Source organism: Orycteropus afer, unplaced genomic scaffold (assembly GCF_000298275.1).
Source record: "Orycteropus afer afer isolate SDZICR_OR568_19922 unplaced genomic scaffold, OryAfe1.0 scaffold00152, whole genome shotgun sequence".
Classification (NCBI taxonomy): Eukaryota; Metazoa; Chordata; class Mammalia; order Tubulidentata; family Orycteropodidae; genus Orycteropus; species Orycteropus afer.
The window spans coordinates 150,561-166,246 of record NW_006921739.1 but is presented as its reverse complement, the minus strand read 5'-3'; the positions used below and the strand labels follow the sequence as shown (position 1 = coordinate 166,246).

The following is a 15,686-nucleotide window of genomic DNA, read 5'->3' as shown; positions in this document are numbered from 1 at the left end:
AAATATTGTATTAGTTCACTATTGTAAAAAGTCAAGGAAAGGTTTATATATGGAAGGAAACTTTCTTTGTTGGTTACCAGGGATGGGAGAGGAGGGAAGACAACACTGCTAGATAGGTAGAGACAAGTATTGATTTGGGTGAAGGGAAAGGCAATATACAAAAAGTGAGTGAACAACACAATAACAGTAAGGAAAAGGAAGACACAGAAAGATGCACAAGAGGTCCAGACAACAAAGATAAACCCTTTTACATATACACTACTGCATTACCAGTAAAAATAAACATTAATCTATGGATAAAGAGATAGGTAAACAGGCTGAATGATCAAGTATGTCCCATAGCCATATATAAGGATGGCAGATGATACTTCTACATACGTATTTGTATGTGTTGTAAAAATGTCCATATAACTAGAACTAAGAGAGGGGAAAGTTATGATAACTTCTTATGCACAGTCAACCACCCTGATGAAAGAGTTGTGGGACCTGTGGGCTCAGAACCATGGTCACATCAAGGCCAGTTGGCACAACATACTACACAAAAACATTGTTCTACCTCCTACTTTGGTGAGTAGCAACTGGGGTCTTAAAAGCTTGCAAGTGGCCATCTAGGTGCAACAATGGGTGTCTCCTTGTCTATAACAAAGAAGAATGAAGAAAACCAAAGACACATGGAAACAATTAGTCCAAGGGACTAGTATACCATGCAAACTGCAACCTACATGACTATGAGATCAGAAGAACTAGATGGTGCCCAGCTACCACTGTCAACTACTCAGAAAGGGATCACTGCAGGAGATCCTGGATAGAATGGGAGAATAATGTGGAACAGAACTCAAAATCATAAAAAAGACCAGGTTTACTTGTCTGATAGTGCCCAGTGAGACTCCTGAGACTATGGCCCCTAGTTACTCTTCAGGTCTGGAATTAAACTCACTTCCCTGACTTCTAGCCAAGCAATAGAAAGGTATAAGAGTAAACATTTATATCAGGTAGATACACTCCATGGAGTGATCAATCATGGGAGAACAGAAGGGCAATGTTTGCATAAGGAGACAGCCAGGGGGCAGGAGTGCATGGAGGGAAGGACACAGGGAAGAGGTTCTAAGGTTATATGGCTATATATCTTTATAGAAGCAAATACCCCATCTTTCTTCCATGGAGTGACTGGTGGGTTTGCTAACCTTTTGGTTACCAGCCAAAATGCCTTAACTACTACACCACCATAGCTCCTTAATACAAATCCTAGAGATCATTCAATAGCAATATGTCACTTTTGTAGAAAGTATTTTCTGCTTTAGCTGAGTAAAGGGAGAATGGGATGGAAATACTTTTTTTTTTATCAAATATGGGAAAAGATAAGTTGGCACATTTAATTAAAAACAAAACTACACCAAGTGCCCTATCACATTTATAAATAAATGAAGAAGAAAAATATCAGTTATTTTGACATGATAAAATTTTATATTGCTACTCTCCTCTCTAGGAGCTCTGATAGTAAAGTGGTTAAAGCATTCACCTGCTAAACAAAAGAAAAGGTCAGTGGTTCTAACCCATAGACACTCTGTGGGAGAAAGATGAGGCAGTCTTCTTCTGTAAATATTTACAGCCTTAGACCCCTATGCGCTAGTTAGTTGCCTCGCCTATATGTCAGTATGAGTAGGAATCGACTCAACAGCAATTGGTTTGGTTTTGGCATTATCTTCTCTGAAGTTATTAAGATTTAAACTGTTAAGATTTTAGAACATATGTAGGTTTACATTGTAAGCTATTACTGGATCTAAAAGTTAAATATGAAATAAAAGCATATTAATAAACATTAGCTGAAGAAAATTTTACCTATGTGGAAAACTGGTAAATTGAGGCAAATTCAGACAGATGAAAATGCACCCATTTAGGTTAAGGCAATTTTTCTTAAATTATTGAAAATTCAGTTATGGCAGCATCCTTCTCAGAAAATTTGACTTACTTTATGAAGAAATATAAAAGCATTATTAGTAAAGATTTAGGAACTTCATAATTACCCCTAATTAAATAACTTGGAATTATTATTATAGATTCTGCATTCTTAGTTTTTTATATTAATAAAATATTATTCTACCATTCAGCATTTTAATGCATTCTAGGTTCTCTCAATCTTCATATTATCTTTGTCTATTACTGTCTCTTCAGACTTTTCATGCTCACTTCTGAAGTTCTTAAAAAATAGATCACTACTTTATTAATTTTTTCCATGTTTTGTTTCATCTCAAAAGCTCTTTTACTGCAACTCTTAATATTCTAGGGGAAAATAGGTAAGAAATCTGAAGCTTTGAGATCTACAAATGTAAAAACAGCAGTGATATTTAATTACTTGAAAGAAACGCTGCATTCTGCCTTCCTATACTACTTTTGTCTGTATAAATCTTTTAACACCTAGCTTAGTTTATGTATAAGAGGTATATATTTTTTTACTTTTGACATAGTTAAGGTATATATTCTGTTACTCACGTAATTTGAGACTACTGCCATATCATAAAGGTTTCCCTACAAAATGCAGTAACATAAAGTCATAACATAAAGCTTTCCCCATAAAATGAAAATCTTGTGACCCTTGTAAACTGCATATGCACTTTGAGATCTAGAACAACAGTAGTGTATTAAGATATGGATTCTAGGTCGTTGGTAAGATTTATTCTATTCATAAGTGTCTTGTTCCTATACCCTAGCTATGCAACATCTATGATTTAAATTTGTTTTTTGGCAAAAAAGATAAATTACTATATCATGGACATTCAGGGTACCTTGTGATTACTTAACACTGTAAACTTTAAGTTCATGAATTGTGAGGGTCAGCTTTCACACTAAATGTAGAGATCAAATCTTGCTGAGATACAAAGAAACAGACTTTCCCTCTAACTCTTCCAGACTCCTTAGGATGATCAGACTTATTTCTACCCAGGAAGGATGAAAAGTACAAAGAAGTCAACTTCATCCCATTTCTGGGTAATGTGATATCCAGATTGATACTCTATTTCCTGACCATACTCTAAATGGAACTGTGTGGTCTAGAAAAAAGTAGAGAACAAAATAACAGAGCTTACCACATGTACAAAGAAAATTATTATTGAAATTATCTTCAATAATTTCCCTTCCCATATACTCTATCATAAACATAAAGAAGGCCTCCTTTTGGGAATGTTTAAAAGCCTACTCTTTGTTTGCTACATAGTAGGAAGAATCTGGCTCATCTCTGCTGAAAATGACTGCAGTATTTTTAAAGAGATCTTCTGAGACATGAGCTAGGGCAAAACAAATGATGGGTCCTAAACAAAATACTTCTAGAATCAAAATAAGGATTCTAAACACAAAAGAAGGAAAATTCATGGAGTAATTACATAATGTATAATGTTTATATATATACTATAATCATAGTAAGTCTATTCACATTTACTCGGAAGGAAGATGGGGGAATCCACTTCCGTAGTGATATTGCCTCGGAAACTCAAGGAGGGGTCACTATGAGTCGGGTCTGACTCAACAGCACGTAACAACAACAACAACATTCACATTTAAGAACAATTAATGTTATTTCCCTATTTGTTGAAAATCTATGGTAATTATAGTCACAATCAACATGAATAATGCTGTTAAAATAACTTCTTTGTGTTTCCATGCTAAAAAGGGTTATCCATTTTGTATTTACTTCCAACTTTGGGGTATTTAACATAATTCAAGCATGAAGTCTTTCCTGGAAAAGCAAGGGCATATAAAAACAGTTCCTAAAACTCCTCTCAAAGGTGATAGCTACATGAAAGAACAATTATTATTTATTTGTTATAAAAGCAATTTATTATTTATTATTTATTTATGATCCCATGGTTTACAAATGATAAAAACAGTAAAAATGAAAAATGCTCTAGTACTTTCCTAATCTGATTGCTCTTTTTCCTTTAAGAGACTTCAATGATTCAATATTTATGCTGCTATATTAACTGATTGCTAGATACAAGGGCAGCAACTGTGGATTGTTTTATATTTTTCCCACTTTAGGAATGTGTGTGATGACATGATAGGGCTTCAGTCTACAAAGCTTAAAATTCATGCATAGAACATAATGAAAATAGAATAATAATAAGATGCATTACTTACCTTTCCAGAAACAATCTTTTCATAAATCTGAATTGGTTGGTCTGCAAAGAATGGGGGATAGCCAGCTGCCATTTCATAGATTAACACTCCTAATGCCCACCAATCCACTGCCTTATTGTAGCCCTGAGATAAACACCAAATATCAATTATTACTTAATTTATTAAGAAGAAAATGAGGTCAGAAATGATTTCAAAATAATTTTCAAGCATATAAAATTTTTTAAATAGCAGTTGCTGAGCAGCTATTCAGGATAGATAAGAAATGAGCAAACACTATCAGATCAGGTACAAATTAGAAGGGAGAATTTCCATACATTGGAAATGGCTACTAGGGAAGATTATTAACGCTTTTTCCTAGACTCATTAAGAATATTATAGATATCTATTTATTTGGGATAAGTTAGTTGTTGCCCAGTAGCAGGAAGAGAGTTGGACCAAATTATCTCTTAAGGCCCATTCCAGGTTCATAATCTTAACAATTCACATTTTCTGCAGCATATCATTGGAAGGTCAAAAGTGTTGAACAAAATGGTAGATGTGAGGCTTCATAGACAATAATGGAGTTGACTTCAAAATACTCTTACACTGTTGGAATTATAAGGGTGAATGTATTTGAGAAAAGTCTGACTACTTCACAGAAGCTTGTGAAAGCTAGAAGTATAATATAGAACCCAATAAAGTTACATATTTAAATATATTTTACTTTAGCCATCTACCCTTTTGCATATATATATATATATATATATATATATATATCTCTATATATGAAACATTGATATATATAAAAGCTATATAGGAAAGATAACTAATTTATAGGGTTTTGTGAGGATTATAAATGAAAGAAAATGAAGTGTATAAAAAGTAATTTGTGAACCAAATGTATATTTCAAATGTTACTTTCAGTTGTGTTTGCTTTTTCATATAAGCTTACAAAATTAACACCTAGAAGTATTCAATAAGAAAATAAATAAATAAGAACAAAATATTAACATTTGTTTATATAAAGTTTATTATCAAGTATGATCAGTGTCAATGGGCACAAAAGATTATGCAGAAAAAAATCTTGTGGAGAGAAATGAGCTGAGTTCTCAGATCTTTTGTTTTATACTCCAATGTATTCTCTAATTACCATCAGCACTCTCCATACCTGAACTTTCTGTCAAAATTTTAGTTTAACAAATTAGTTTTCAAACTTTTAGCTAAAATACAGAGCTTTCTCTTCTTTTTTTCTTGCTTCTTTTCATTTCTTAAAGGGAGAGATTGGTATAATAGCAATAGCATTTTGTTTTGCTAAAAGAAATGGGCATCAACTTTGCTTTATCTCTTTTCATTCAAAACTTTTAATTCAATACAACAGAAACATGTAATGTTGAACTAGACCCTTCAAAATGAACATTGATTTCTATGTGTTAGGTTGTCTGCTAGGTCTGACATAATAAATGTCAGATACAATTCAGTATCTCTAAATCAAAAAAAAAAACAACTCACTGCCACTGAGTCAATTCCAACTCATAGCAACCCCTTTAGGGTTTCTGAGGCAGTAAATCTTTATGGAAGTAGATTGCCTAGTCTTCCTTCTGCAGAGTGGCTGGTGGGTTTGAACCACCAACCTACTGGTTAACAGTCAAATGCCTTAGACATCACACCACCAGAGCTCCTTTCAATATCCCTAAGTATATAAAATTAAAACAAATCAATAAAAAAGAAAGTAAATTATAGTAGATACATAGGGAAATGGTATGGATTAACAATTCACACACACACAACTAAGAAACAGTATTTGACTGCTAACCAGAAGGTCAGTGGTTCAAAGATGGGGCAATCCACTTCCATAACGATTTGCCACCTTGGAAACCCAATGGGAGTCACTATGAGTCCGAACTGACTTGATGGCAGTGGGTTTGGATATTTTTATTAAGGATTTAAAAATCTTATAAAGAAATCAGAATTAAAACAATGAGATACTGTAGTGGTTAAGTTTGTGTGTCAACTTCGTTAGGCCTGGTTGAGTGGCTGGGCAGCTGGATGTAGTATTCCCCATGATGAGACTGATAATCAACTCCATGGTAGACTCTACTCTGAGCAGCTGAGTAGCTGGCTTTGGGTATGTGGTCTGCTTTCCATATATAAGAAACAGCTTTTGGAATGTCTCTAGCTTATGGCACACTCAAACCCTGCATGTAGTAGCCGTGTCGTTGTTCAACAGCCTGCAATGCTATGACGACCTTGGGACTTTCAATGGACTTGAATTAATGGCCTGCTGTGTGGTTTGGTAACATTGGAACTGTGCCATTTTATTTGTCAACCTTGGGCTTGTCAGCCTCAGCAGCCAGTAGCTGCCTGAGAGAAGAGTTGACCCAGTAATTTCATTTCTGGGAATCTATCCTATGTAGGTACTTGGAAATACACACATAGCTTTATTCATAAATATATTTATCACAGTATTTATAATAGGACAAATTAAAATTTAAAAATTAAAATTAAAGAACAATAGCGGAATGGTACATCTGCACAAGCCATTGGAATGATGTTTGCATAACTGTTATTATTCAAGTGAAAAAAGCAGGACACATGCATAGGAAAAGTAAAACCAAAATGTGTGAAAGTTTTAAAACAAGTTGTTTCTGGGTGGTGAGATTATAGATTTTTTGGGGTGTATCTTTATATTTTTTGTATTTTCCAAAACATGCACATTTATTACTTTTATAATATAAGGACAAATTTTAGAGTTTTGGTATTTATTTTGTAGTCACACTATTTGCCAAGCAAACTTAAAGAAGATGAAATTGCAGTGATATTAAGATTATAAAAACTGTAATATATGGTATAAATTATGATAATGAGAGGAAAGCTGAAAAAAATCTTTCATTTCATTCAACTATTTGTATTAAGTTAGCCAAATTTCAGTTACTCAGCTGGTACTTCATTCAGTTTGTGGACTATCAAACAAGTGTCTTATCCCTTTCTCTGTCCTTCTTTCTACTTGTGTCCAATTATTGTTAGTTTCTCCTTTCTATGTTTTACCACCAAAGAGTAGCAGAGGAAAGAAAATCAAACCACCTGTTTAGAAATGATTATAGTTTCTTTAAGGAGCTCTGGTAGCATAGTGCCGAAGGCACCTGACTGCTAACCAGAAGGCTGGCAGTTCCAACCCACCAGCTACTTCTCCGAAGGAAGACTGGCCAATCTACTTCCATAGAGATAACTCCTCGGAAACCCAAGGAAGGGTCGCTATGAGTTGGGATCAACTCAATGGCAGTGAGTTTGGTTTGGTGTTTTTTTATGGGATTAATCGTAGACTATAAATAATCACTCTATAGTAGATATGAACAATTAGATTTAAATTCATAACTTAGATTAAATAAAAAAATATAACATTAGATCAGTAACTAGTGTTTGTAAAAGATCACATATTTCTAATTCTTATATAAATCAAAAAAACTCATTGTTGAGTTGACTTGACTCATAGCGACCCCTCCTTGGGTTTCTGAGGTGGTATCTCTATGGAAGTAGACTGCTCAATCTTCCTTCCGAGGAATGGCTGGTGGGTTTGAACCGCCAGCCTTCTGGTTAGCAGTCAAGTACCTTAGGCACTATACCCACCAGAGCTCCCAATTTTTATATAATGCCATTATAAATGTACCTTGCTGAGGATTATTTCTGGAGCCAAATATTCTGGAGTACCACATAATGTCCAAGTTCTGCCTTTAACTCTTTTGGCAAACCCAAAATCTGTGACCTATAAAAGAAAAAAAAAATATTGTGAACAGTTAGTGTTTCTACTACGTTACCTACATTTAAAATAAAAAATTCAAGGTTAAAATTTAAGCCATGAAAAAAAAAAAAAGAGGAAAAAACTAAGTCAATGTAATTAAAGCCACTGTTTAGTGCATGAAGGCTAAAACAACCCAAGCTGGAGGATTCTTTCTCCACCCAAAACAAACAAACAAATGAAGAACAATATAAAACCTTTCTCCAATTATTATCCTAAGATTCCAGATCCAAGAAATAAAAAAGTTAAAATAAAAGGCAGTCAAATGCCTTAGGCACTATGCCACCAGAGCTCCCAAAACAAAAGGTAAAGCTCATTTTAATAAAATTGAAAAAACTGTCCACAGTGCTAGAAGTCTTCCCTAAGCTTAGTGCGTCTTCTGTCATTAACTGCACCACCAAATGTGCAAAAGCACCAATGGGGCAGTCTATTGATACTGTGTAAAAAAAGGGATGCTTCCACTTTATAAAGTACAAATGGAAAGAAAACATTGTCACCACTCAAATATTGGTATTGGGCTCATTCGGCAGGTTTATTGTAGGGGGAAAGAACATGTATTCTGGGAACAGGCTAGATTTAAATCCTGACACCATTTACTGGCTGTGTGACCTTACTGTGCCTCAGTTTCCTCAGACTGAAAATGAAGATTACAGTACCTATACCTTATCAGGATAAAGAGAGAGTTAATACATGTGTACAATACTTGGAAAATGTCTGGTACTAAGGAGTGGTCACAAATATAGCTATTATTATTTCTTTTTACAGGAGCCTGTGCTACTTTACACATATAAATTATTGGAAATATAAAGAGGTTCCATCTTTGATAGGATTCATGGTGTTTTCAAAAGTTGCAGAACTATGAGTTCAATTTAAGCCATTAGGGAGAATCATATGTTCCCTTCAAAGGAAAAAATAATCAATATTGGTATTTGGGGTTAAATACATAAAATTTCTTGCCTAGCAGTTTCTAAAATAAAGTATACTATGCGTTCAAGGCATACCTGGATATAACCTTGATGGTCAATTAAGAGATTTTCAGGTTTTAGATCTCTGTAGATGAGGTCTAGTGAATGGAGGTACTCGAATGTTAGCACTATCTGAGCTGCATAGAATCGTGCATGGGGTTCACTGCAAAGAAACAAAACATTATTTTCCCATAAAATGGATAACATACAGTTAACTAGTAGATTATAATATAAAAATCAACATGGGATAGAAGTATATTTTTGGAGCAAAAGTATTTTTTACTTTTAAACATATGCAAAGAATCTTACTAGTTCCAAATATTTGTATCAAATATTTAGTAAGTGTATCAGTCATCTTTAAATAATGCTCTGATACATGTAGGGGTAACTATGTTCAGCAAAACTAGAACCACAAAGTAGTCATCATATTGTAAATTGTTATTACCCATAATAAAAGATATTTATGTTCTTATAATTATGTCTGACCTTAAGAATAACTGAAAAGTAAATGTGCCAATTCGGAATGTCTGTTGAGACCATCACTACTGTCTATAAACTCCATTTACCTTTCTCATACAAATTTCATGTACTTAAAGCATTTTACTACATAGAAACTCTCTAAATTGGTTTGCAGATTAATGCCGTCAAAAACCCAAACTGTTCCTTTTACAAAAATAAATATACTCTTTATAGAAAAATATCATAAAATACTGTTTAAGTATAAAGAACACCAATAATCCCATCCAGAAATCATAGGTACAATCCTGGTGTGTGTTTCCAAATGCTCTATTATGAATGTTAATACAGATACATAGACATATGTATAATGTTTTTGTTTGTGTAAACATGAATAGTTTTTGCATACATAGATTAGCTCAATTGATATATTGCTGCCATTTTGATGCTATATTCAGATTATTACTCCAAAAGGATGCACTGATGTTCTAATCTGAGATTCTATTTCATCTTCTAGTACATTTACTGAATTCTGCTAATTTACCTGCTAAGTTGCAATGGCATTTAGATTTGTTTTACCAATGGACAACCTTAACTATGAATAGGATTGCTCTTAAGATGGTTAGCATGAGTCTGATTTAGTAGCACCAGAAATTGAAATTCCGAGAAAAACTTATGTACACTTGTCCTATATTTCCCAAGTCATAGCTTGATACACATCAGGTGCTCAATAAATATGTGTCAACTGAATGAAAATACTTTTTTGGGGGAGTGGCATTTTATAATACCCATTCAGTCTCAGCCCCATCCCAACACTGTAAAAACCCACAAGATATGCTAAATGGTAAAGGGAACATTATAAGAAGATATTGGGAGAATAACTCTGATCACTAGTAACATTTTTCCCTAAAATTGGAAGCATTTGACCTGGAAAGGCTCCTCCTAATTTTTCTACATAAGCCCTTAGCATTTTATGTTTATTTACACACACTATTGTTTGGAGAGCTCTGGTAGTGTAGTGCCTAAGGCATCCGACTGCTAACCAGAAGACTGGTGGTTCAAACCTACCAGCCACTCCTTGGAAGGAAGGTTGGGCAATCTACTTCCGTAGTGATAACACCTCGGAAACCCAAGGAGGGGTCGCTGTGAATTGGTCCAACTCGATGGCACATACAACAACAACAACAGTGATTGGAGAAATACAGAAATTATATAGATACATATATCAAATTGTTAATAAATGAAGGTAAAATATTCCAAGTGCAATTTGTTATTACATATTTATAGTTAACATTTAAGGGAATACAGGGTGATATCAGGAAAGTGTAATACTGTAGCAACTTTAAATCCAGACACCTGCTACTTAAGTAGAGAATCATAATGACTCCATAGATTCTGATTAAAATCATGCTCAACAGTAACTCAGTATTCTCCTTACTTCAAGGTTTCCAGGGCCTTTCATGATACATTTAAATAGAAAGGGTATATATAATATGTGTGAAATGTTAGAAAAGATAGTGTCTTAGTGTTAATTATGTTGATTAACTTGCTTTCCTCCTAGTACCAAGCCAATTATTGAAGAAATTACATTGTCGAGAGTTGCAAAGAGAAGTGAATAATCACAGAAAATGACCAAAATATTTTTGGAGGACAAGTTTAAAGGTGGAACTTTATGATTCTAGGCCTGCTTGGACAAGGGGTGGTAGCAGAGATAGACACCACCAAATCCACTGTCAACTGTAAGACAGTAGAACTGCCTCATAAGGTTTCCAAGGCTGTAAATCTTTATGGAAACAGACTGCCTTATCTTTCTCCTTCAGAGTGGCTGGTGGATTTAAACTGCAGATCTCTTGGTTAGCAGCCAAATGCTTTAACCACTATGTCACTAGAAACCTGGAGAAAGGATGTTGTTGTTATGTGCCATCAAGTTGGACCCGACTCATAGTGACCCCTCCTTGGGTCTCCGAGGCTGTATCACTACGGAAGTAAATTGCCTACCCTTCCTTCCGAAGAGTGGCTGGTGGGTTTGAACCGCCAGCCTTCTGGAGAGAGGATAGTAAGAGGTAAAAGAGAATCATCAAAGATAAACAAAAGTTACTTTGCATTAGCACACTTCCTGATACCTAATAGGCACCCTACATATATTAGGTCAACAAATGAATTTTGGCTTAGGCCCCAGGTGACTAAAATGTTTGTTTATCACTGAACATCATATCATTTTGTGATAATCCAAATCTATCATATCTTTTTATAAACTGAATTACCATCATTAGTTGTTGGCCTGCCATTGAGTCAATTCTGATTCATAGAGACCTTGTATGTGCAGAGTAGAGCTATTTTGTAGGGTTTCCAAGGGAGACTTTTAGGAAGCAGTCATCAGGCCTGTCTTCTGAGGTGCCTCTGGATGAATTGCCAACCCTTAGGCTAGTAGTCAAGTACTTAACTGTTCGTGCCACCCAAGACCCCTTATTAGTTGTGTTGTTGTTGTTGTTACGTGCCATCAAGTTGGACCTGACTCATAGCGACCCATCCTTGGATTTCCAAGGCAGTATCACTACGGAAATAGACTGCCCCATCTTCCTTCCGAGGAGTGGCTGGTGGGTTTGAACTGTCAGCCTTCTGGTTAGCAGTCAAGTGCCTTAACCACTATGCTACCAGAGCTCCCTCATTAGTTGTAGTATAATCGAAATAGCAGTACTGTTTGAGTTTCTACTTCTGTTTTAACTATGTCAATATATAATGTAGTAAATGAAGCTGGACCTTTTCTTGGTTTCAGTTTCATTCTATTAGTGATTATTAACGAACAGTAGATGGGGCAATCTACTTCCATAGTGATACTGCCTTGGAAACCCAAGGAGGAGTCACTATGAGTCGGGTCCGACTCGATGGAGAATAACAACAAGAAGTAATATAAAAACTCACATACTAGTAATGCTACCAGAATTTATAATCTGTTTTAATGATTATGAGATCTTTTAGTAATAACCAAATCTTTGGGTGCAAGCTCCTTTTAAGTTATTTTAAGAACTCACCATAATGACTTTAAGGAGAACTAAATTTGAAGCAAACTTTCATAATCTCATCACTTGATACCACTACTATCATTTCCATAAATTCTTTTTTAATCTTCATTTTACTCAAACCTCTTCCCCAGAGTTGTATTAATGAACAGTACAATACATATTTGTATTTTAAAATTAAATTAATTTTGCATTTTACAAACTCTTCAACTAATGGACCCTTAAAATATTTACCAATGAAGAATATTTAAATTGGCTTCATGGTATTTTTATTTAAAATTTCTTTTTAATGTTCTACATATGCTTTCTATAGGTAAGATATTACTAAATTAAATGAAATAATTTTTTGGCATTTAAAAATTTACAACAAACAAAATAAATATATGAGGAGAGAAACAGCATTTTTTACCTGAACCTTCCAATTCTTCTTAGATGTGAAAACATTTCACCCCCAGGGACATATTCCATAACCATGTATAAATTAGAATTATCCTATGAATAAATAAAAAGAATTAGTAAACTGAAATTACATAACCTAGATTATTCTTGAAAAAATACTTTAAGATTATACCAATTTCAAACAAAAACAAAAACAAACTCATGCTATAGAGTCGATTCCGACTCATAGCGACCCCTATTGAGTTTCCATGGTTGTAAATCTTTATGGAAGCAGACTGCCTCATCCTTCTTCCATGGAGCAGCTGATGGGCTGGAACCATCAATCTTTTAGATGGCAGCCAAATGCCTTAACCACTATACCAGAGCTTCTTAAGATTATACTATGTTCAATTAAAAAAAAAAAAAGCATATTTAATATCCATTAGATGGATAAATATTAGAAAACACAATGAAGTGAATAGTACTCTAGCTTTTCTATAGTACCCACCACCACCACCCACTGCTGTCAAGTCAGATCCGGCTCATGGCAACCCCTCCTTGGGTTTCTGAGGTGGTATCACCACGGAAGTAAATTGCCCAACTTTCCTTCTGAGAAGTGGCTGGTGGATTTGAACTGCCATCCTTCTGGTTAGTAGTCAAAGGCCTTAGGCACTATACCACCAAATAACTCACTGCCATCCAGTCAGATCGGACTCATAGCGACCCCTCTTCGGGTTTCTGAGGCAGTATCACTATGGAAGTAGATTGCCCAACCTTCCTTCCTAAAGGGGTACTCATTTATTTTTTTGTATTCTTGTCACAAATTAGTATGGGATTTTTGCTGGTTCTGCTTTTGCAGGGAACATTTAATTCTCAAACAATTAAACATTGAACCAATGATAGAAATACTATAATGCATGCAAAGAAATAACAAAGTTGAAAACAACTTGAAAAATGTAATAGTGATACCCACATTTTATGTAGTGTACCAGATCAGAGAGATTAATAATGTTAATAGAATCTTAAATACATAAGTCTTCATCTGACTTAAAGAATAAAGAAACAGAGAAAAGGTTAAAATATTTCATCTGAATCAATATTGCAGAGAACCGCCAAGTGTTATTCTACAGAACTGAAAAACTGCCAATTCAAAAATCAAATTTTTGTGAAATTTTATGAGACACTTGAACAGTGTGTCAAAAATTATTCTGCTTTATATATATACACACACACATATATATACTCACACATACACACATACATACATAAAAGCTGCAACACAAATTACTAAGTAAAAAAGGTGAGATAGAAGCATAAGTATTCAAAGAAAGCTGACGAACATATGTGGGTATATTCATTTGCGAGAGTGTAATAATCACTTACTAAAATATCACTAAGGTTTTTGAAACAGAATTTACAATCAGTTTCAATGACTATGAGATCTTATTAGTAATAACCAAATCTTTGGGTGCAAGCTCCTTTTAAGTTAGATAATAATACCATCTCATGAAGAGTTACACATGTCACTTTGAACAATTTCCCCAGGGAGAACCAAAACCTTTTCAAATGTTGCCTAAGTTTATAAGCACAACAGGATTTAATTACATAAATCCTAAAGATATTTCTTTTTTTACTTTTTCATAATTTTCAGGTTCATCATCTCATTGAGAATCTTATTATAGCTACATATTTTTAAAATATTTATCATTTTGAAAATATTTTATTTGGATATTACTAAAATTTACCTTAAAAGAATATTCCAGCCGAACAAGAAAAGGAAAATTCACTGCCTGTAATATTCTTTTCTCATTCAAAGTATGCTCTATTTGCTTCAGTTTAACAACCTGCAATTGAGAAATAAATACATTTGATGTGTTTGAATAACAAACTACCTTTTAAAAGAAATAATATGATAAAATGCTTTCCCTATGATAGTGAACTTGGATTAGCAAAATCACTAGAATTGGATAAGGATGATAATAATAATTACTAATCAGGCTTATAAGTTTCAAATACAAAAGCTAACAGAGGATTTAAAACTAGTCTTAAGAAGGTCAACTATGATTTCAGTCAAGATATTGTTTAAGAAGAGGAAGCTTAGTGGGAATAGGATATTTTTCATTCATGATAAATTACTTAAAAATGTAATAGGTGAAAATATGTAGCTACTAATGATTTACAGCCCACTAAAGAAGCTGATCCAAATCACTGAAATAAGTAGGTACTGATTTTAAATACTTCAGAAGATCGGTAAGGAAAATAAGAACAGAGCAAAGGCCAGTAACTAAAAAATAAATAGTGGGTAAATGAACAATCTATTCATTTCATAATACCTGAATAAACACTGGACATATTCTAAAAAAAGGAATTTACATAGCCACACAAAATACTGCAGAGGACACACTTAATATTGGCAAGAAATCCCTATGTCTCCATAACAATTGGGTCCATTAGGATTAATCAAGCTTTCTTTGGATTGTCTGTTTAATCAGATACATAGAAAAACCCAAACCCAAACCTATTGCCATCTAGTCATTTCAACTCTCAGAAACCCTAGAAGACAGAATAGAACTGCCCTATAGGGCTTCCAAGGCTGTAATCTTTATGGAAGTGGACTGCCATATCTTTCTCTCTCAGAGTGGCTGGTGGGTTACCGCTGCCAACCTTTCTGTTAGCAGCCAAACACTTAACCACTGTACTGCCAGGGCTCCTTAGTTACACAAAAGGGGAAAGCAATTTATCTTGACTATAAAGACTTTGATTTTATCCCATATTTGATTCTATTTTGACTTTGAGAAAAGGTAACCTCAGGAATAAATAAATGTCATAAACATATAAATCAATAGAAGATATTCATTCTTGCCAGGGGCTTAATGTCAATGTGTGGTAGTCACAGAAATCAAGAAGCTAAACATGAATAAGAAAGGTAATTAAAGCTACGAGTCACTTATTGGTATATTAAAA

The 15,686-nt window shown here is 34.2% G+C and overlaps 1 protein-coding gene across 1 annotated transcript in view; it reads right to left on the bottom strand.

Annotated features, from left to right (window-relative positions):
• The window catches only part of PRKACB (protein kinase cAMP-activated catalytic subunit beta), a 93,698-nt gene that overhangs the window by 21,472 nt on the left and 56,540 nt on the right, over positions 1 to 15,686 (bottom strand). Inside the window, exons 4-8 of the mRNA XM_007946150.2 lie at positions 14,468 to 14,566; positions 12,754 to 12,836; positions 8,905 to 9,031; positions 7,775 to 7,870; positions 4,132 to 4,254 (exon numbers count right to left, since the gene is read on the bottom strand). Of these exons, the coding sequence (XP_007944341.1) occupies positions 4,132 to 4,254; positions 7,775 to 7,870; positions 8,905 to 9,031; positions 12,754 to 12,836; positions 14,468 to 14,566 (528 nt within the window). The remainder of the gene's footprint in view (positions 1 to 4,131; positions 4,255 to 7,774; positions 7,871 to 8,904; positions 9,032 to 12,753; positions 12,837 to 14,467; positions 14,567 to 15,686) is intronic.